General features: G+C 40.7%; 1 protein-coding gene across 2 annotated transcripts in view; it reads left to right on the plus strand.

Moving 5' to 3' along the window:
* The window catches only part of KDM2B (lysine demethylase 2B), a 128,369-nt gene that overhangs the window by 7,660 nt on the left and 97,555 nt on the right, over window positions 1-23,154 (plus strand). For both annotated transcript variants that reach the window (XM_075167717.1, XM_075167718.1), the window contains 3 exons: window positions 705-849; window positions 4,159-4,237; window positions 12,185-12,231. In XM_075167717.1, coding sequence (XP_075023818.1) covers window positions 705-849; window positions 4,159-4,237; window positions 12,185-12,231 — 271 coding nt within the window. The remainder of the gene's footprint in view (window positions 1-704; window positions 850-4,158; window positions 4,238-12,184; window positions 12,232-23,154) is intronic.

Below are 23,154 nucleotides of genomic sequence, written 5' to 3' on the forward strand. Positions count from 1 at the left end.
TTGCATTTAACTCATTCCTGCCCCTGGCCTGCGGACCCCCCCGCGCTTTCGGCGCGGTAAAAGCGCGCAGGCTGGCGGAGCGGCGGGAGGAGCGGGGTGGGGGCTGCGCATCCATCGCGGCGTTACATAAAGCGATCTGTTTTTTAAATCGCGGCTTCCGGTGTGACTATGGAAACACTCGGATTATGTAAATACCGAAACCTGGATGCTGTGCTTCAGATTAAATGATTCGCCCCCCTTCCCTTCCCCAGGGAATTATCTTGTATTCACGTGCAAAAATAATAATAATAATAAAAATGATCCGGTTGCTAACGAGCATTGGCTGCCCTTCACGGTTTTTTACGGGATTGCAAAACGCATCGGTGCTGTAGCTTGTGAATTCTCGGCGAGTTACGCCCGTCTCCTGCTCGCCTCCAAACGCCAGCTTCTGCACAGCAGCCCAAGTTTTAGTTTTCCTGCAGCCAAACACCTGTTATTCTTGTCTAGTTCCGTGTCACGGGATGGAGAAGGTTGTGCATGCAGCTGTGTTGTAGCTTGTTTGGTTTCAGGTTTTGTTCATTTTGTGTCTTGCCATCTTAATTATTCCCCCCAGAATCTGTTTATTAAATCGTCCTGCACCATCCATGCGCTTTCCTCCCCACCAACCCCGATATTTTTTTTTTTTTTCCCGGACAATGTGGTTCTTGTTTTGTTTTGTTTTCTAGCGATCTATTGGCAGAAGGCGATACGATGAGAACGAGGACCTCTCGGACGTGGAAGAAATTGTCAGCATCAGGAGTTTCAATTTGGAAGAGAAATTAAAGAGTAAAATGTATCACGGGGATTTCGTGCATGCCATGGACGGGAAAGGTAACTGCCCGGGGGCGGCAGGGGGGGGGCCGGCTGCCCAGCCCGGGCTCGCTCCGCTGCCGGAGTCTCCACGTGTAGGTCCGCGCCTGGGTTCGTATTTCGCGCCCGCGTCCCCCTGCCCGGGGATCCGGTGACGACGCCGGGCCGAGCAGAGGGGGAGGCCGGGGGACGGCTGCTGCAGCGGGGCCCTGCAGCCCGCACTGCCGCGGGGAGCTGCCCCGTCCCCCCTCCCCGCACCCGGAGGGCGGGCAGCTTTTGCCCCGACGCGGTGCTTGGGAAGCGGCGTGGTGATAAATGGCAGCGCCTTGCGCTCCCCTCTCCGCCAGCCTGCTCCGCTGCCGTGACCCCAGCGCACCACCGAGATGTTCAGGAATTAGGTCCTGGCAAAGGAGAGGCAGAAACCCCCGCCCCCACTTAGCCGGAGGTGATTCCTGCCCCCCCACTCCGCCCCCTTTTGAGTCCAGGACCCCTTTTGCAAAAGGATGCAATTGATGAGCCCGTTCGCCAGGGTCGGAGACTTTAAAGTCAATAACTTCTTTGTGTTTATATCATATATTGAATTACAACGCTCCCCTCCCCGTAGTTACTTGGTTTGCTGAGGTGACTTAAATTACGAAGTGGTAAGCAAAGCCAGACAGCCCAGCTCTGCAGCGCGGTTGCCTGGCAGGAAGGAAAATGGGAGAGGTTTGCTCGGGAATCAAACGGGCCAGGGGGGGTTTGCAAGTCACCTTTATTTACTGCAGCATTGTTGAAACGGATCCTGAATCCCAGATGGCTATCACCAAAACCCGGCCGCATTGAGGACTCCCGCTCTAAGCCGGCTTTCTCAGGAAAGAGTAGTTTTGGCTGTAATCCTCCTGAAATGGCTATAACTATGGAGCCACTAATCTAGTTTAGAAAATTTCCTTTTCTCCCCTAGGCTTAGTTTTGCATGAGCATTTTAAGCTCCTTTTAGAAAAGTTAATGTGGTGGAGAAATTAAATACCTATCTTATTTAGGAAGGTATTTGTTTAGGAGATAAGCTCAACCCTGACCCCTCTTCCTCCAAACAAAACACAGACACCTATTTTTTTAGCTGGAAAATGTTAATTAATTTTCCAGAAAATGATTGCATTCTACCCTCATCTTCCAAATACTCCAGCGGTTGCCATTGCTACATGCTAACTATAATACGATCCACAGCTTCCCTAGCTCAGCAGCTCTAAAATCTTTGGGTAGCTTTCTCCTTTCTAGGGAACTTGAAAATAAATGAGTGTCTTTTGTTATTTTGTTGTGGTCTGTGTCTGCTTTGTTCAACCCCCACAAGGGATTTAAATGCTTTGTTGGGGCATTATGAAGAAAGGGTCTGCCTTCCTATTTGCTCTGTTTTTATTTTTACTATTGGTTTATTTTTTCTAGAAATCCAAGAGTTGAATTGAATCTAGGAAAAACAATGACAGTGGTTAGTAAGAATAAAAAAGTCAGTTTATATGAACACATGGAATTGGTTGAGCGATATATTTATTTATTTTTATTTCCCATGTCCTTGTTTTTATTTTTAATGATAGCTCTTCTTTGGTTTTTTTTTTTGCTAGGAATGCAGGTTGGAGGTTTTCCTCGAGATGCTGCAAGGCAGTGGTGTGATTTTTGGCTTGAACGCAGTTTGTCATAGCTACTTATTCTTTAGTCTGCTAGGCTGTATAACTGCCTCTGCTTCTCCCACCGATATTATTCTTGATGTTTGTTGACTTTCTGTCTTGGATGAGAGTGTCCTTAAAAAAAAATCTGTGGTTTATTTATTTGTTTACCTAAAGCCAGAACAGTTTTAATGGGAATACCTATGAGAAGTGACGATTTCTCTAGTACAGAAGTATTTATTTGGTAACTTTAGTTAATTGGAGTATTCATTATACTTATTTTGAGACTAGTAGCAATAAAGTTTCTGTAATTTTAATGTTTTTGTAAATGTGTAATTACTGTGCTCTGATTTGGTAACTTTAAGTAGGAATATTATATCCCTACTTGTCATAATTATGAACTGAACACAGCAAGGAAAAAGTTGGAAAAATAGAGGGTAATACATCTGCAGGCATGGGAGCTAGCCTCTCTTTCCCCTATTTCTTTCAGTATGGGTTTTAATAGCAGAGAAAGATCACCGATATAAGCTCGAGTCTGAGGTTCTCATGCTCTCCCAGGAGGCATGTACATTACTGGCTGAATCTTGGAGAGGTTAAACTACTTGTGTGGACCTGAATATAATACATAAAGTGTGTAGTGTATTTCGCAGCTTGTGGTGTATTTTGTGGTGCTGAAGAGTCAAACAATGTTTTCCAGTTTAAGATAGCGTATGGATGCTATATAAAAGTCATTTTTTCCTGTAAGAAAGGGGGAATAGCAGAACCATAGAAACAGTACGTGGCCACTGCAGGAATTCCTCTTCTCTCTGTGGCAGAAGGCTCCAAATGGAGTGTGGGGTTTTGTAGGCACTGCTCACCCAAATTGCTGCCTTGTAACTTTCTCTCTAATCCCCAAATCACTGCTATTGTATCAGACCATTGCATAAAGAAATCCCCAGGAAAGGCCAGTTCTGTGTAATCCTCAGAAGGAAGCAACAAGGAGATACTGGTCAGTGTTAACACAACAAACTTATGTTTAATTTTCAGTTTGCTTGTGTGTTATACTGTGACTCCCACACAAGAACTATTCCTTTTTCACCATTTCCGTAAGTGCCAGGAGCTGTATAAGATTTCTGCCTATCAGCTTCTGCAGTTATGTTTCTGATTAAAAAAAAAAAAAAAGTACTGTGTGGAAAGTAATAGTAACCCTCACATAAAAAGAAAATGATGTGTTCGCAAAATCAGGGCTTTCTGCTATACTCAGATAATGCTCACAAGAAAACATGTTTTTTCCTAAGTAGAAATGTATAGCTTAAAATGTATAAACTTAAACATACAGTTTAAACTACACATTTGCCCCAAAAGTACTAGACTGATTTGCAGTAATTTAGTTAGGATTATCTTTTAACTGTTAATTTGGTACTTCATTACAGCCTGGGTGTTTCAACCCAGACCTTAATTGACAGACTCTGACTCGATTCTATTTTATGTGCATCAGTGAACAGGAAAAATAGAGAGCAGCTGGGAAAGCATTGTCTGTCATTTCGTTTCCGGTTTGGACCTAAAATATGCATTCTCTTTATATTTTTCTTTAAGTGATAGTGGAGTTCTTTGGTGAGAAAAGGGAAATGGGGAGTGTTTTGAGAAAATGTAATGTGAGGTGCTAATGCCATTGTAACTGATTTTGGATTTTTTTTATTCATTATTCAAACAGATTTTACTTTTGAGTATGTGCAAAGAGAAGCTCTCAGAGTTCCCCTTATCTTCAGAAATAAGGATGGACTGGGAATTAAGTAAGTTACAACCAAATCTTGATGATTAATAAATGCTTTTATAAAATAACCATTATGCTTTCCACTTGTATGTGATATTTCTTTTGATGATCTCAAAATGTATTGCAATTAGTAAGACTGTCAGCACCCTTGAGAAGAGGAATGATTATTTTCCACTTATAAACAAGCAGATAATGAGGTCTATAAAAGTTGAGTGCATACAGCGTGGTACTACACAATCAAAAATAAGTCAGTGATTAAAGTTAGGAATAAAATTCAAAGGTTCTTGCATCCAATCCATGCTGTCATGACAGAAAAACCTCCCTTCAATTTTTGACTTCTCGATTGTTTCCTGTGTTACAGTTGGCATGTCTAATGACGCCTGTCGTTTTCCATTATAATTGTATCTCTTCAGAATGTAATATTTTGTAAATATTTAATAATGTCTAGTTAAAATGTGGTATTATTAGAGTCTTTTTGAGGCTGCATTTTGTTAATATCCAGTCATAAAGGATTTGGTGTTTTAATAAGAGAATCCTACAAGTTTCTTTGTAAAAGTGACAGTGTCTAAGAGAGAAATATTAAAATGATATACTTTATCAGCCACATAATCCATAGTTGTCGTGGTTTAACGTGGCAGGCAGCCAAATACCATGCAGCCGCTCGCTCACTCACTCCCCCCCCCGCAGCGGGACAGGAAGAGAATCGGAAGGGTAAGAGTGAGAAAAACTCGTGGGTTGAGATAAAGACAGTTTAATAGAACAGAAAAGGGAAAATAATAATGATAATGATAGAATATACAAAATGAGTGAGGCGCACTGCAATTGCTCACCACCCGCGCTGACCGATAACCAAGTAGCAATCGCTACTTCCTGGAACACGCCTATCATTCATATACTGAGCATGACGTCACATGGTATGGAACACCCCGTTGGCCAGCTGGGCCAGCTGTCCTGGCTGTGCTCCTTCCCAACACTTGTTTTGTTTTGGTTTTTCTTTCCTTGAGCTGAATGTCCTTGACTAGCAGGGTACTTAGCAACAACTGAAAACATCAGTGGGTTATCAACATTCTTCTCATACTAAATCCAAAACACAGCACTACGAAGAAATTTAACTCTATCCCAGCCGAAACCAGGACAATAGTTTAGAGAAATGTTCCTTAATACTTTTGGAAATTAGGACTGTGTAACTGATTATATCTGAAAGACGGAAAACTGATTTTCTGAAAGCACAATTACTTTGCTCGGTTTCAGCTGGAACACCTCAAAGTTTAGGGAACTGAGGAGTCCCAATTATTTAATCAAAAAGAATCAAGCCACGCCAATATTACTTAAGGAGTGAAAGAAAAGAAATAGTGTTTGGGGTATTTGACAAGCATATGTCCTTTTACTCTAAGAGCAAATAGGAGCTGCTGTGATGCTTCTCATGATGTAGTAAAATAGTTTTATATGTTGAACTCTGAACAAGAAGTGCTAAATAGGTACTCAGTAGTAATTACAGTAATGTTTATTTTGTTGTACCATTATGTTGTACCGGGATATTTTTTTCTTTTATTATTAAGCCCAGCTATTTCTCTACTTAGTCCTGGATGCACAATCTAGTTGCTTGTTAAAAAACAAATGCAAACACCAAGATACCATATTTTTATTTGTTTGCACAAAGCCTTTCCTAGATTGTATCCTAATTTTCTGATGAAAACGTACACATATTCTGTAATGTTTTAGAAGCTAGGTAGAAAACCTAGCTATTAAGTGAGAAAGGCTGGTCACTTCTTACAGTTTCTAAAAGGTTCTATGCTCCTATTTGGTGCTGTAGAAAAATAACCTAATTTTTCTGTTGTATTATTGGAGAGAAGGTGTGGTCAGGTGGAAAGCATTGATCCTTAAAGTTTGTGCAGAAAAGGAGATACAAAAGCATCTGTTTTGATATTCCTGAAGTCTACAACCTTCCATATAACCTTCATATGAAAACCTGAAAAGCAGAGAAAAGTCTTCCATGATCATAGCTCAATTATGCTTCACCTGCAGACGCCACCTCCTTAATCTTGGCTTATATATTACATGACTATAGTATCATCTTTCCTGATGAACAATTTTCTTGTTTATCTTCTCAACTGAGTTTCCTTAATGTAAAGTACCATTTGTTCTACGTTCACTCGTGACACTGTTGGCCAGTCACGAGTTCCTAGAGAGCCAATGACATCTCCATTGAGTGCTTATCCGAATGTACATTTACATTGTATGTGTGTATGTAACCATCACCTGAAGCTGAATTGTTTTTGCTTCAGCAGGAGCTTTATTATTTACAGGAAAATCCTGCTCCCTTAAGGGTTGTGCTCTCCACTCTACTCACCCAACTTGGCATCCCAGTTCCTCGCTTCCTCTCAGCCTCCAAACACAGGAGCTTTCCCTCCTAGAATGGTTTTTCCTGCTGCATTAGAGCCTCTGTTTTTCTGAACCTCCTTTTGGATTCGCTGCTCAACTTGGCAGGGAGGGTTTTTTTGGGAAGGTTGTTGCTACTTTTTTGTTTAGTTTGTTTCTTCAAGAGGTGCTTCTCTTGGAGTCAACTGAAGGACATACCTACTGTGGAAAATGGTGGAAAATCATCTGAGACAACCGCTCTCTCTATATGCATTGGTTTTAAATGGCCGCTTCTAAAGGACAAGTGATAAAAGCCTCAAGGATTTCTTCTGGAAGAAGCCTTCCGCTCTTCTGTGGGAAACTGGGAAGTGTTTAGGAGCCAGAGATACTACTGCACCTTCCTAGCAGCCAGCTCTTCCTCCTGTGTATGAGGAAGTTCACAAATTCCCCACCGTGCAAGAAGAAAACTGGGGAGATGTTTCAGCTCCTACTGTGCCAACAGTACCTGTTCAGCTAGTGCTCCATCAGCAGAGAAGTGCGGAAGTGAGAGCTCATCCCGCAGACACAGACATTACTCGGCTTCAGATCCTCAGCTGCAAATGGCAGGGCGTTATCAGAGATGGATAACGAGTACCCCAGCCTGGGACCAGTGTTTCCTATGGCTGCCTGTACCAGACAGTGGTGCCTCCAGAAGTCAGGCTGCCTGATGTGCCGTAGATGTTGCACAAGATCCTTCATGAAGATACCTTGTTTCTTGGTGTCCGTAACCACAAGATGTAATATCTGTTTCTTCTTGATTGCTCATTATTCAGGATTCTGTAATGAGGCAATTTCACCTTAAACATTTCAACACTCAAATCTCAGCTCACACATCATCATCGGCTTCCCTATTGTTCCTGTGCCCGAAATCTGGAGGGCTGCCACCTGGCACTCCCCTCCACTTTCAGTTAGCTGTGTGCTTTTTCTGAAGCCTCCTGGTGTGATATTGCCTTTGGAGAGTGGTCTTTGGTCTTTCTTGATCCAGGGGTTCAGAGACTCCTCAAGCTAATGGGATCATGTAAAGAGTAATCTGTTTTTTTGTGTTATGTGTTGGCTTGTTTTTCTTATGTATTGTTTTTAGATGCATTCGCAGTCAGCCTTCCTATTCCTCTTCCTTCCTGGAAGCCACCAGTAATGTTTGACCTTGAAGAAGGGAGGGCTTTGGCTGTCTACCTGCCCTTTCTATGGTTATATGCCATGTATACAGACAGGCCAGTTTAGAGATGTACTTTTGTGTTTTGCTGGGGCAAAAAAAAAGACCTGGCCTCAAATGCTTATGTGTATGCACACATACACAGCATGAATCCACGTATAGGTGACCAGGCCTCAAAGAAGACCATTGAAAAATCAGGTGTCTGTCTTTGTAAGCATTATCAAAGCAGTCAAATAAATAGCAGTTTTGGAACATGCATTAGAAGTGAAGAAGTAGCAGGACTGAATGCTGCATGCCTTCATTTTCAGTTGGAGTTCTGCAGCTCTGGCAGTTAGGATAATGCATCTTTTGAATTCTGAACTAGATTGCGAAGAGGTGAAAGAGGAGTAAACGCTTACCCACGGCAAGAGTTTTGGAGTCACTTACCTGACTCTCTGTCACACACTAATGCTTTGGATAGTGAAGGAGAAATATGTGTTTCAGTTTGCTGTGATAAGCTTAAAATAGTCTCAGCAGCCAGGCTTGTCTAGCCAGCTTTTTGGTTTCCTACCAACTGCCGGTATCATTCTAATACTATTCTGACATCTTTCCTCCTTTCTAGGGCAGTTTCCCTTTCTCCCTTTTGTGAACCATCCACGCATCATGTGCAACTTCTTACTCTAGCTGGAATTCATTGTCAGAGAAGAGAGTAAAAATACCGAAGTGTTTTTTTTTTCTTTTGAGGATATTTCTGATGAATTAGTATGCTGACAAAAGTAAAAGCAAATTTTATCTGATACGTGAGCTTTGGATGGTTCCTGCATGGGATCAGCTGAATACTCCATTTCACAGTTAGTTGGGTGAATTGTTTTTATATTTCCATTCTCTGCTGAATCATTGAATACTGACTGCTCTGGGGGATTAAAATACTAGAATTTGTATATCAGTAATCTCTTACAGGACATTCAACGTTGTAATGTTTTTTATTTAAATGAACATTACTTATTAGTTTGCAATGATGTTTTAAAGGAATTGTACCCACTTGGGCATAAATGTCACTAGAGTGAGAGAAGGTTGGAAACACAGTTTATGTGTATTTTAAATGACAGAAGTGAAATGCACGAGCAAACTTTCCTATTTGGCACTCCCCAGGATAACATAATTTAATTTTATTTACATTTCCACTTCTTGCGTGCATCTATCAAAAGTAGCTGGCGTGCAATATATGAGTTTTGTGGATGTGTAGATACATAAATGCTGTGTGCATTGTATTCCAGCAAGATCAACATAGTATTGACACCTGCTGAACTGATCCGAAATATTGAGAACCTTCAGTCTCATCATCCTGACATTTACTGCTTGAAATAACGAGTGTCATAGTGTGCCATCTTCCATCACTAAAGCGAGACTGGACAGTTTGCCTTTGGATCCAAGTCATTTGCTGATGAAACTCGGGAACCTTACGTTCCACTTCAGACTGTGGAGGAAATTATGCTTTACTGGATCTTTTCTAGCACTACTGTCTCTTGTCCAGAGGAGGCTGTGTGTATCATGATACGGTAGATTAGGTGATCCGCATATACATAGGGTGACTTTTGAGATACAGTGGTCTATAAAATATATGATATAAGATGATTTTTAGACTTCTGACATTTTGAATAACTGATGATACGTGCTTCTACTTCTGTTTGCTGTTAAGCAGTCAGCTTGCATGTCTGTGCCTGGCAGATGTACAAAGCATAGCTGAACAGTTTGGTTACTGTGCTTGGAAGTGCTCTGAAATGGCAAGAAATGAGATGAATGAGGAAGAATTATTATAATGAAACTTTGAAAATCGCTTTCCTATGTATTTCTGACCATCGTGAGCTGTTACTTGTATGGTTAGAAGCAGGAAGGTCCACCTGTGATCTCTTAGCAGAAGAGGAGCTGTTTTTCTCGGAGGGTTGTTTGGCTGTTTCCAGGATTGTAACTTGGAGAGAGAATGCTGTTTGGAGAGATGTTGTCTCTTTTATCTGAACAGCGGTCATCTTGCATTGTATTGTGGTTAATCAGATATGTGTGCTAGCCGGAGCTCATCCTCCTTAGGACTTGAATAGGAGACTTCTCTAGCAAATCTTTAAACATTTACTAAAATGCAAGTTTGCATGAGTGCACACTAAAGTGTTTGCATTTCTTTTCTGTTTGAGGCAATATGATCTTTATATAACAGAATGCTGAAAATCTCAAATGTAGTCCGTCATTTTTTGGTGTTAAGTCACCCCGCTATACTATTCTTCACCTATTTTCTATGATATATGAAATCTTTGGAAGCATTTGTAGTGTTTTTACGCAAGATGCATTTGCCTGAAAATTGCATAACAGTGAGGAAAAAAAATCTCTGCTCAGTTCTTGCATTGTTGGTATTCTGGATTTATATGCAGAAAAACAAATGAACCAACACTTACTCATTAGTTTAGGACTGATGACATTCAAGAAAACAATTTTTTTTTGTAGGAAGCCAGCCCTAATTGTGTAAGAGTGAGTGTGGCAATTATGCTGGGTGGGGCCGGAGACGAAGAAGTGCAGTCATTTATGGTCTCAGCAGCCAGCAGAATGGGTTTGAATTAAAGCTGGACCTCCCAAGGCAACCCAACTACAAAATGGGTTCTTGTACTTGAAACTTGCTGTGATCAAGCCTGAAATTCTTCCCTTGGTGTACTCTTTCTCTAATGTATCATACGTCCTGAGATTGCAGAGAAAAAAACAAGGATATGCCAGGTGTGCTCTCCAAAGAGCTAAACATCCAATTTTATTGTCAGGGAGGATTGGATTCTTCCAGCTTGAGTAATATTTATTGTTGGCTGCTGCTGGAGCTCTCAGAAAGACTGGATTGGCTTGTATGCATCTGAGTTGGGGTTGTTATCTATCTTGGTTGTTGATTTTTATTTTGATTTATACAAATGTGAAAAAGATTGCCCATCTAATTGTTTTACGTGTCTGACATAAAATACAGGCAAGCTGTGGCATTTGAAGATAAGCCTTGCATGTTCTTGTTGCCCACAAATAGTTCCTCCTTCCCCTACTTCTGTCTTTCTAGTACTTGGAAAAAAAGATGAGCTCTGAATGAACCCTGAAGGTCAGTAGATTCAGGCTGTTTTATTCCGGTGAGGGAGTGAATTCCAAAGCTGTGGGGCCCTCACAGCTAAATGCAAAGATGTGAGGGTTGGCAGAGAACTAACAAAAGATATTGTCCAGCCTCCACATCTCACCAGAGGAAGGTGATAAGGGTAAAAGAAAGTGGATAAACAGAATTTGCCCAAATAGTTCTCAAGATATATGCATGACAGTAAAAGCCTTTTTTCAACTTTACCTTTCATTGTTTTCTTGATAGTAAAAACTGTTGCTCTAAAAGTTTGCCTATGGGCTGGATCGTTCTGATTTCTAACTGAATTATGTCAAAAGTCCTTTATGACCAGAAGCAAGTTGTTTATCTTCAACCCAGGGCAGTACAAGCCAGACAGAGCACCTAGCTGGCAGGTCCCACAGGGCTGTTTTTCATTTCCTTAGTCAGTTTTTGTGCGATGTGAAATGTGAAATACTGTCATTAAGGTGCAGTCAATCAGCTTCAAAACCCCACTACTGTTTTTGTTTTCATTTTCCGTCCAGTCTACATGTTGCAGAATTGTACTCTATCCCGACACTTAAAATTCACGCACTTGATGTTCTAGGCTATTGTCTAATTACATTAAACCCTAAAACATTGCCTGTGTTAGAAGTGATCATACAAATGCATCGCCATCAGTGAACCAATTATGCTACCATTTAATTTAGCTCTGAATTAGCCCAAACTGAATTGGACAACAATTTCCCTACCCACCAAATACAGCCAGGTTGTCTTCTGCCAGACAAGGAGGTTTGGAATAGTCATTAAACCAAAGGGGCCTTAATTCATTATTTTTTATATTTTATTTCCAAGCAGTGAATCCAACCGATGATGATGTGGCTTTGAACAAATTGGTTTACTGCTCTATGCCTCAGTTTGTATCCACTGGCAAATGTGATAATGCTCACCTTGGGGAATATACGTGAGGCACCACCGGTTGCAAAGTGCTGTGAGTTGCTTAGCAGGAACGAGCTACAAAGGTTTAGGATTTTATTGAATCACCCCCAACCCGTTCCCTTCCCTCCCACTCCAGTGCTGCTAGAGAGCGCTTGAAAAGACACCTCTTCTCCTCTTTCATTACGAGTAGAGAAACTTTTGTACACTTGCCAATGCAAAGATGTTATGTATGTCATTAAAACTTGCACTGTCCACACTTCAGAGGGGCCTTGCTTGATTCCACCTACTGCATTATGGACAAAGAGCACTATACATTTATTTCTCTTTTATTATGGTAATGAAAGTGTACCCATACTTATCTTGACGGTATTTAACGTTGCTTTCTTTGCTAATTATAGAATGCCTGACCCGGATTTCACCGTCAGAGATGTGAAGCTATTAGTGGGTAAGTTATTTTGAATGCACTGGATTAACTCTATACAGAACAGAATTGCTTTGAAATACTTGTCCAGTTGTGTTTGTAGACATTTGTGATAACTCTCAGAATCTGGGAGAAGGCATGGAGCAGCAATTTGTAAATTAAAAAGGCTGGTAGAACCCTAATTAGTAGTTGTGCTGACCGGACTCTGATCTCATGCTGGATAATTGGCCATTTGAAAGAGAGTGAATGCTTTTGCTCTTAACAGGTGTCCTGCATACAGTTTTGTGATCCTGGAAAGCGGCAGCTCTATTGATCAAGTGCCTTTTTTTTTTTTTAATCTGTTGTAGAGCATCTGTTTGTAAAAGGTATGATTGGAGCCGTATCACCTTTTGCCTGTGCTCTCCCCACAGTCTTTATCAGTGTCAGGCCAGGTCAGTGCTTTGAGGAAAGGTTGCTAAGAGAGACTGAGCACAAAGCTTCGCAAACTGCCTGTCTTTTTGATAAGACACAAACCAGAGAAGCGATGACTGTAGTGATCAAATGTTTCTTAGAAATTTTTGCAAAAGAAATTTTTTTAACTCTAGGAAAAGCTACATTTTGAGTAGGAAATTATACTGTATGTTTCTTTGAAATCTGGTTTAACTGAAGATGGATGTGTTATTTATCGTTTATTTGAAATTGTTACTGAACAGTGATACCGCACTCTGTGAAGTTGTCGCTGTGGAGCTAGCTGAGTTTTGGACGTGTTAGCTGCAGTCCTTCACGGAGACGTTTGACTGCATTCTTGCTACTTAAAATTTACTGGGTTTATTTACCTGGCTTGTGGCAGGAGTTAATCTTTTAAATTAGGCCAATTGCTGCATTCTGAAAGACAAATTTTTGAAAATTACTCTTAAGTTTAATAATCAATAGGAATATCAAGTCTGGAAAAGATGCAGTTAAGGAAAACAAGAGAGAGGAACTTGTGCCTCATTTCTGTTCAGTTGGGGTTATCTGTGAGAGAAGGGTTATCTCTGATAACCTTCCTTCACAAACAAAACTTGGCAATGTTGCTTAATTTATGACCATTTATTAGTTTGGGGGAAAAAAAAGCCCCAAACCTCTTTGGCAGAAAATGTTAGAGAAGTGGTGTGGGAAGTGCTATTTGGTAGCATTTCTGTTGGTCAATATGCAGTTAAATTAGGAAATAATATGATGGTATTTGGAAGTCCTAAATTTTATGGATTTCTTGAATACCTGCACATGCACATTTGTAGGTACAGAATACCTCTTTCTGCTGCAGAGAAGCCTCGTGCATAAACTTTGTAATTATCTGGACCCTGTTTGCAGTTTTCTGTGAATTTGTTCCATAGCTGATAAAGTGTCATTTCTATCTCTGAAACTGCTGCAGTTGAGGGTCTGACTTTGAGATGTTTTGGAACACTGTAGTGTTGCATAACAACATTGTTTTTCCTGTGTAACAGTCAAAGTGTGGGAGTTGCATTTCCTCAAGATTGATGTCCCTTGAAGTATTAGGGGGGTGGAGATTCCTGTGTACAGGGCCAGGAAAGCGGGAGGATATTTATAAATAAAATTAGATTTATAAAACAATGGAGCAGAAATAACAATCGTAATTAACTTTGAGATTAACTTTTATATTGAAGCATGTCGTTTCTCACAGCTGGTTCAGCAATCCATGTATATGCTCTTGGCCAGATACCGCACGTCATGGGTCTTTTTTTGTTGTGTTTGGACAAACTCCCTTTGGAGTCATTGTACCGAACCTGTAATTTGGTCAAGAACATTGTCACCTGCTGTCTTTTTTTAATACAGTTGATGACTTCTGGCATTGCAGGTGGAAACTTTGATTCAAAAGATCTAAAATATTTGGGAAATGATCTGTAAGTTATACCTGAAAAATCATGGTTCTTACGGCAAATCGTTTCTGTCGCTGTGGAATTTGTGCCATATATAACAACCACATTGACACTGAGAGCACATGGGGGCAATTTCTGTCTCCATGCCAAATTTCTAAATTACCTACTAATGACTTCAGGAACTGGCGAGCAATTTTCATGTTGCATATAATTGCTGATAATTTTTTCTAGTTTTAGTTAATATATAAGTTACACTCACAATCTAATGTTCAAATAAAGCAGATGAAAATTCTTGTTTCATTAGTATCTCCTGTGATTGTCCCTGCATTTTTTTAGCAGGCTCCTCAGCTCTTTCCTGAACCCCCAGGTATCTGCATTTCTGAAGTGCAGTGTTTTCAAAACTTATTCAATGCCTTGCTGAACCTGGGAGGGGAATGACGTTTTGCAAATGTGAAATGGAATCACCGTAACTCTCTGCATCTGAATGTGCGTGGGAGTCAATAGAGGGAGAACATAGCTTGAAAAATGTTGTGGTCTGTGTAAACTTGTTGGTTTTTTAAGTGCTTGTCATTATAGTATGCTGGTGCTATTTAAACCTATCATTTGTTCTCTTTTCTTCTTCGAATCGGGGGAAACACATTTGTTATAGAACATTTTAAAGAGATGGTGCTGGATTTTTCCAAAGCACATAAATTCCATAGGAAGTTACTGAGCCTTTGGTCTCAAATTATTCTGAAATCTTACTTTCTATTTCTAACGTGATTGTTGTATCATCTCCGTATTTGGGTACACATAAGTCACAAGGAAATAACAACAATTGGTAGCCTAGCTGTTTTCATTTCCCTTTGAAAACTCTAGTCTGTGGCAATAATAAGGAGAAAAAAAAGGGTGGGTTATTTGATCGTTATTTCTGGTTACTTGCGCTTAGGTGTCTATATTTTTTTTAATGTTTCACCAGACTTTCAAAGAAATATTGACATTGCTTGTTGGATTTTTTTGTTTTCATTGTTTAAAAAATGCAGATACGAGCTGTAATTTAGTTTGGTAATGTTTATGACCTGCACATTAGTGTGTGTGAATGTGCACCTATGTGTAAGGTGTATGGATGCAACGCTCTTCTCGTACAGTAGCTTTTATTTAAAGAACAAACACTTTAAACTGCACGGGTGGAATAATGGTTATAACTAGACTCCCACCTCCATATGAAAGATATCCTGAATATTCTTTAAACCTGAGACAGTGGATTAATTTCAGCAGTTGGAATTTGTCTGATCTCTGAAATGGCTGTGAGCCAGGAATACAAATGGAGAAGAGGAGAGGAATTACTGGCCTGCTTAGGAACTTGAGACAACTCTTGAAAGAAGAAAAACTCTGTTGTCATTTAGTAACTATTAAGCTTTGCAATTTAATTGTCTAAGGTAGATTCGGTTTCTAATTCTGAAGGGCAGACTGTCATTGTCATGTCTTCATAAGTTGATTTAAAATTTGACAAAGAGAGTCATTGGCCCTCTTGGCATCTCCTTAAACATCTGCCACATCTGCACTGAAAGTTTGATGAGTGTTATTTCTGCAGGCTCCTTATTTTTCACTCTTGGCATGCCATGCTTGTTTATTGGTGGTGTTAGCATATGCATATGGGCTACTTAAAAAACAAGTGCACAGCAGTAGCTAGTAAGTATTGGGGCGTGGTTTTATTCCAAAACTTTTTGCACATTTGCGATAGTTGTCTTTAGATTTGCATAGTATCTTGGTTTATGTCCTTTTTTCTTTCTTGCATGTTCTCCTACTCCTTATTTTCAGAGAACTTATTCCCATTGTCCATTTCTTTTTCTCTGTAGTTAACTAGAGTCAGTCTTCCAGCCAGTAAACAGTGTATCTCAAGGATACTCCCAGACAGGGCTACTGGTGAGACTCTGAGACACTGTTCTTTTTCCCTGGCTGCTAGTCATGTAAATGTATATCACAAAGCTCTCTAGAAACTCTGCAGAAATATCTTTAAAAAAAAAAAAGAAAAAGGGGTCAAGTTAGCTGAAGTACTCATTATGGGGAGTAACAGATATGTGGAGTGGTAAGTGTTGGGACAGCACAATAGCTATTACTAATTTTTCCTCAGACTGTGTGATTCTGAGTGACTTATTGCTCCTCGTGCCCAGAAGAGGCAGCTATACAGAATAATTGATGTTTCCAGGCCTCTTGTATTGGCTTGTTCCGCCAGCAGTGCTTCTGGGCCACAGCATGGAGAGCTGTCTGTCACAGATGGGCAGGAAAGAAAAAGCGTGTTTTCCCAGATGTGTCTGCTTGAATCTCCAAACATATATATGTGTGTGAATGCTTTATGCTAATTACAGTAAAGAACAAACAAAGTACACTTGCCAAGTTTAGCCTAAGCCTGAGCAAGGAGAAAAGTAACTGCCTTGCTCAGCAAGCTGTTTGAAAGCCAGGGCTTCTGTGGTAGCCATTGACCATCTCTAGCCTTTGCTACTCCTGAATTCAAAGACCGAATGCAATCATTTGCTTTAGTCTTTGATGTCAGAAAGCCAAAGCATTCGGTTTTTTCATTTGTTTGATTTTTGTCTTTGTATGATATCCGTGAAGAATAATATAATCTGAAGAAGGGACCACTGAGTAGTTACGGAAGCTATGGACCACATAAAGGAGAGAAAGAAAGAAGCAGCATACATGAATGTATGCATCAATCTGAGCTCTCTTCTCTTGCTTTGATTACTTTTTTTTTTTTTAGTGGTTTGCTTGGGTCAGCACTGATTGAGTTTAAAAGAGTATCTGCTTTTCTGTGGCATCCGCAGTGTCTTGCCCTTTGACTTGTAATTGATGTCTGCACTGCCTTTGTCTTGCTGGGTTGTCGCAGTGTGCCCAGGAACTCCCTGGGTAGGTGTACCGTCCCTGCACAAGCGTGGTGTCTATATCTAAACAGTAATGGCTAGTCTGGATGTATTTACTTTTATTTTTTATTTTTAGCTGACCTCTCTTCAGTTTGCATGCCACAGGCTGGCAGTCTATCGCCATTGAATTCCAGCTTTTACACTCATACCTAAATAAACTAAATAAACCACTAAATAAACCCCAGTGGTGCTGCTGGGTCTGTAACGTGCATTGCCTCCTTTCTCTACAGGCTGGTGTAGCTCTGTGTGCCAGGCTATGTATTATACACCCCCAGAGTCGAGCTTGCAATCCCGGCTAGCGGCAAAAGGGGTGATTTCAAAACATGCTGAGGATTGTAAGAAAGAAAAGAGACTTTCAGTTATTGTGATCCCTGGGCTGAAGAGGTTAAAGTTGTGACCACAGCGGTCACTTCTGTAGGATCAGCAGCATTGTTGTATGGAATTCACCGTGCCCAGCCAGGCATTGTATCAGTGGGAACAGTGCAAGTACAGGACTTACACTATTCATGGGGTGGTCTAACAACTGACATAAACTCCCTGATTGATTTTATTTAACTAACTCACTAAGGGTTTATTTATAGAATTAAAAAAAAAACAGTGTAGGAGCAGTGAAGAATGTATCATCAGTCATGTATTTTGCTATTAAAATCTGATGCTGTAGACTGGACTGGGCCATAATGCTTATGTGGATAGACAACGTTTGGTTCCCTTCATTTAGTTGCTGTGTTCTCTTCACAAACTGTGTTGAAAGGCTTTGGTGTTTTCGTCTTGTGTAAAGAATCCAAGTAAAGTTGAAAGCAGCAAAGCCTTTAATTGTGGTAAAATTTGTGCATTGAGGTATGGCAGTAAAAAGCAAACACGACAAAGCTCCGAAAACTGTTGCAGAAAGCAATCTTCATCTGGCCCAAGGAGATGATGCACAAAATGGGACCTAATAAATCATTTCAATATTTGATTTCTGTGATTCTGTCAAATCTTTAAAGACCTGGCGGCAGGCTTTGATCTCCAAGACAAAGGGTGAAAGGAAAACCAAGGCTCTACATATCCTGTTGCTTTCTTTGCTGGGAGTAGCTGAAGAGATATTTGATTATTGCTGGGTTTTGCCTTCTCATTAGAAACACCAAAAGAACAGGAGCTGAGCCAAAAATTTCAGTTGCAAATCGAGCGTTTAAAAAAATATGTGTGAAGGTCTCTGCCTCAACTATGAGTTTATAATCATGGTGTCAGTGGAGAAAGATAATAGAATAAATTACATCATTAAATCCCAGACGTTTGCAAGGGAAGAGCCCTATAAATAAGGGGGTTTGGCCCTGCAAGTGCAGGTCAGCCTTCCCTTGTGCTGCCGACAAGTATCAGTTCTGGAGGAGATGCTGTGTGCCATCATACATCTGCTCATGGTTTATTCACTGAGTAAGATGTTAAGGACTTAATTGTACCGCACTGAAGTCAGCAACTGAGCTTTCTTTAACATCAGTGGAAGAAATTAGACCTGCAGAGGAGTATTTCACTGGCTGTTAAGGTTTTTTCACAGGGGAGAGACCTAAGCAAGTTTTCTGAAGTTTGGCATCGCAACATTTTGCTCATTGTAGGAGTAACTGCAATTCCACAGTGTAATGGTGCACAGTCAATGGTGTGGCCTTCTTTTCCCAGGTGAAAACCAGGCTGAAAGGTGAAATGATCTGCTCAGGTGCCTGTTCAGTGTGGTGCTGGAAAATGAATTTAGGGAGTCTCAGTTTCTAGTTTTTCTGTAAACTGTAAATGATGTACTGAATGTGGCGAGCCATGGCCTCTTCTGTGCAGGGGACTGCGATGGGGTGGAACAAGTTCCCTTACTAGTTAATGTAAGCAGGCTGATTTAAATAATTTAAATTCAGTTGGGACAGAAAGGATTACTGCCTGTCAAGTGTATGTAACAGCCATAAGCTTTGTGAGGCTCTGTATCACTCATCTAGCCATTTTTGTTCTGTTAAATACATATGCTGCTGTAGTCCCCAGGAACTCCAGCTAAAATGAGGATATACATGCCGGGTACTTCACAGAAAGACAAGAACCTCTCTAATCCATACTTCTGGAAGTAGGTGCTAATGAAGGGGGAATGGAGAGAGATGCAAACATTGTAGGTAATGATTATTCTGGGTTTATAAAATGTGATTTTTATATATATTAAAAACTATACACACATTCATAGATGTATACATATACATATGTATAAATTTCATTCAGTACTCAATCAAGAATCGTAAGTGTCTCCACAGAAGAGAAAATTGTGGTGGTGGTGACTGCAGATCAGGTGGGTGAAGGCAGGAGGGAGGGCAGAGACCATGTAAAACATTTATTTTACATTAGCATACATTTCTTCTGGTGCGTTAGCACAATAGTTCCCGAGGTGGCTGTGCAAATGCATTCAGCTTTTTGTTAGTAGCTACTCAAAAAAGCTGAAAGCAAACTAGATAACTGTCTCTGAGTGACTACTTCCTAGTGATTTTTTGGTTCATTCCTCCTGCGTGTTTGCTCCCCCTCTCAAATTGATCTGCTCTGAAAATTGTATCATGGTTGAATTCACATCGAACTACAAAGCAAGTCGAGAGGCTCGTAGTGTGGTCTGCAGGCAAGTAGGGGAAATTTTGTCTTAGTCAATGTACAGTTCTCCATCCTGTGAAAGAAAATTAGCCGTGCAGATACAAAAGAAGGACAAAGCAGCCACACACTGCAGTTCAGAAAACTTTCCATCATTTCTGCTGAATAGGGACCTAGTGTTGCTTTTTCTATAGAGCAACGCTCCATTTGTTTCAAGGAAGTTGTGAAATTGGAGACCGAGAGGAGTTAGGAGGGAGGCTCATTAGAGAAACTTTGTTGTAAGGAGTGCTTCCCAAAATTAAACAGGCTGTTGAAAGGAAGTGCAAAAGTCTGCCCTCGGACTTGCATCTAAGTCTTGATTAAGATGTATGGTTCTCCCCCTGTGCGGGGATTTGTCCTGCCACGTTTGGAAGAGCAGAAGAGCTGCGTCAGGAGTCACTAGCTGCTGTACCTCCAGGAGTCTTGTGTGGAGGGGTAGGGAGGAAGGAAGCAGTAAGGTCTTTGCTCTGTTCCTACTGTCCAAATAATGCATTTTTCAAAACGCAGTGGACCAGGCTTTTCTAGGGGAGAGGAGTCAACAGTGATCTCTTGGGAGGGGAGGTACTTTATGAAATATTTCCATTCATTGTAAGATTTCTCCTCTTGTTGCTCATCGTTGTTTTTTGTGCCCCACAGTGTGATCTGTGCCTGGTTTGCTCTCTGCGTTCTGCTTTTTTCCTTTTCCTGTAAGTGCGACTGTTGGAGTATTAACCAAAACTGAGTTAGTGAAAGCATCCTCATTGTTCTCATGGTTTGGAAGGCCAATGTCTTGGTAGTTTTATAAAAAACAACTTGTGAACATGTGAGGATTCAGACTGAGGGTACCTCAGTCTCTGGATTCTGCAAGTCACACCCTAAATTTATCGAGGGTCTCAGATCCACAAGAGACAGGACATCTCTCCGATAGCTGAGAGGAGCAGGGGGATCCAAGAGCACTTTGAAGACAGGAGATAAGGATGGCTCCTTGCAGGATGAGGCTGAGCTTGGAAGTTCCTCACAAGTGACTAAAATAATTGCATGTCAGTGCTATTCCCATTGATCTGAGGATCCAAAACCAAAACCTGTGCCTTAAGGGAGCTGAGTTATGTACCTGGCTACAAATTTTTTCAAGGGGAAAAATGGAAGATCAGAAAGCAGTGTACGTTAGGGCCGGTGATTTGTCTCAGGTGTTATAAGGCTATTTGCAATATTGCAGCAACATGTGTTTGAGATCCAGTCTTTACAAAAACAAATAGTTCCTCCATCATACTGTTTTGTGGCCAAAACTTGTTTTAAAATCTCCCACTATTTTTTAAAAACACTTTGTTTTTAAAATCAAGTTCCAAATGTCCTCACAGTCATGCTGTTGGGACTGCCAAAGTGCTTCATGCTCTGAAGCTTCTCTGTAATTGGGAAATCTGCTAAGTCAGACCTCAACTAAATCAGCAAATAAACGTTACCACTGAAAATGATAACATCTAAGCTAGGATGGAGTCAAACCAATGGTCTATCAACAAAGGGGTTTATAGGTACTGTTGGTGTGAGCTGGCCAGACTTCTAGCTGTTGCATTTCTTTTTAAATGTGAGAGCTACAAAGAGGAAACATCTGGACAATAAAAAAAAAAAAAAAAGGCGCTGTTTTATTGAAGCGATTCATTCCAATTCTGTCTAGCATGTTTCTCTTTTCCAAGTACAGCACTGAGGACTTACTGGCTCATCCTTTTGTCTTTGTCTTTTTTTTTGTTTCTTTTTCCTTGAGCGACCTCTCCTGTTTTCTTTGTATCCCTCTTTCTTTGATGAGGCCACTCTACTGTACAGAACTCATTTTACTCCCTAATCTCATAGTAGCTTGTGAGGAAGTACAAATAAATCCTTTCAGACTTGAGCAAGTGCTATTAGGATACTCTTACCAACCATGAACCCATAGTGATAGAGAGATCAACATACTTTGCTATAAGCAGGACCAGTAGGACTTGACAGGTGGGTTTTTGTTTGTTTATCATGGGATCTATTAGTTCTTTGTGGGACACCAGCATATGTTGATCAGACAACGTAATGTGATTTCTGAACTGTTCCTCTCTCTGCTCCCTGTTTGCTCAGGTCTACGAAGAATTACGAAGTAGTGGAGCTGCGCTGTGTTCTCTCCTGGGCAGAATTAAAATTAGAAACTAGACTTTAGAGTTTCTGTATGGATTTTTTTCAAGTGAAGGTTACATTAGTGATTTTCCTACAGTCTGAGGGCTCTACCTAATTTGTTGAAAGTTGAAGCGGTTTGTAGCAGCTCTGAAGCAACCCTTTGGGACTTCGGCATCCACCAATATTAAGGTAGAGCAGTGCACGTATAAAGTGGAAACCTCTATATTAAAGTGGCAGACTTTCAGAGGACATTGCTTTATTTAACACGCACTGGTTTTGTGCCTCTTAAATAGCTTATTGTTTAAGAAGAAAAGCTCCAGTCTGTAATATCAGAAGGGGACGCTGGGTTTATGGTTCGGTGTCACTGTATGATTTCCCAGAGCAGCCGCCAGCGCTGGTGCTCGACACACATTCCTTACCCTGATGTTTGTGGAACTGGGCTGTGAAGCAGGCAGGGAGCTGACCCCGCTTAAAAAATTATTTAAGCCTCATCAGTTTCTTGAGTACTGGTGAACAGTTTGTATCATGAAACCAGGACCTGGGGCAGAGAGAGGTTAAAACTTACCCAGTGCTCCTGATAGACTGGAAATAGAAACTTGTCCCTCTAATTCCAGTACCGTGCTCTGGTGCCAAACCATCTTTTTGTCATCTAAACTGGCATCTAGTTTTTGCTATTGCTGCCTATTATGTGCCCTGGTGTAGTGTCTCTATTCTTTGTGCTACCCACTGCATCTAACAACTTGGTTTTTTGCCATACCAATTAAGCAAGTCTAAATTGGTGTCCTGCTCATTCTCTTTCTTCTCTCCCCACTCCTGGCATTGCTTTCCTATCCCCTTCCGGTGTGCTGGCACGGGCTTTGCTCTTTCTTGCAGTGAGGTCGTTCAGAAAGTTGAACTGGCAGGAAACTCACACTGTCTTCCTCCCTTGCAGAGAGGGGGAGGAATATAAATATATATATATATATTTTTTTTTTTTTTTTAATGCTGGTTTAGCTCTCAGCACTAACCGATGCTGGGCTAAAACATGATGGATGTAGCCTTCTACCTCTGTCGTGAGTTTCCACTGGGGAGCTGTGCATCAGAAGAGTGCCTGATGGGTGAGCCTTGATCCATGATTAGGGCTTCAGTGCAATAAAATAAATAAAAAGAAGGTATTTGATGCTCCCTCTTTATGCTTTTTTTTGGGTCTTAGAAATAAAAATGAAATATTATAACACTCATTTGCCTATGTTTAGCATGTCCGCTGACTTGCCATTTTGGAAGTAGAACCATTTCTATTTTTAGAGCTGAGCTTCCTGTTTGAGCTCTCTTTAAGTTTGTCCTTTGCCCAACACAATCAAACTCTTTAAAAAAATCTTAGTTAAACTGGGACAGTTTTGCTAAAAACAGTCATGTTTATGTCCGGATATAAACAGCAGTAAATCCGCTTTGAATGAACGTTACAATAAAAATTAAACCTC

The sequence above is a fragment of the Calonectris borealis genome, chromosome 18 (assembly GCF_964195595.1).
Source record: "Calonectris borealis chromosome 18, bCalBor7.hap1.2, whole genome shotgun sequence".
In the NCBI taxonomy this organism is placed as follows: domain Eukaryota; kingdom Metazoa; phylum Chordata; class Aves; order Procellariiformes; family Procellariidae; genus Calonectris; species Calonectris borealis.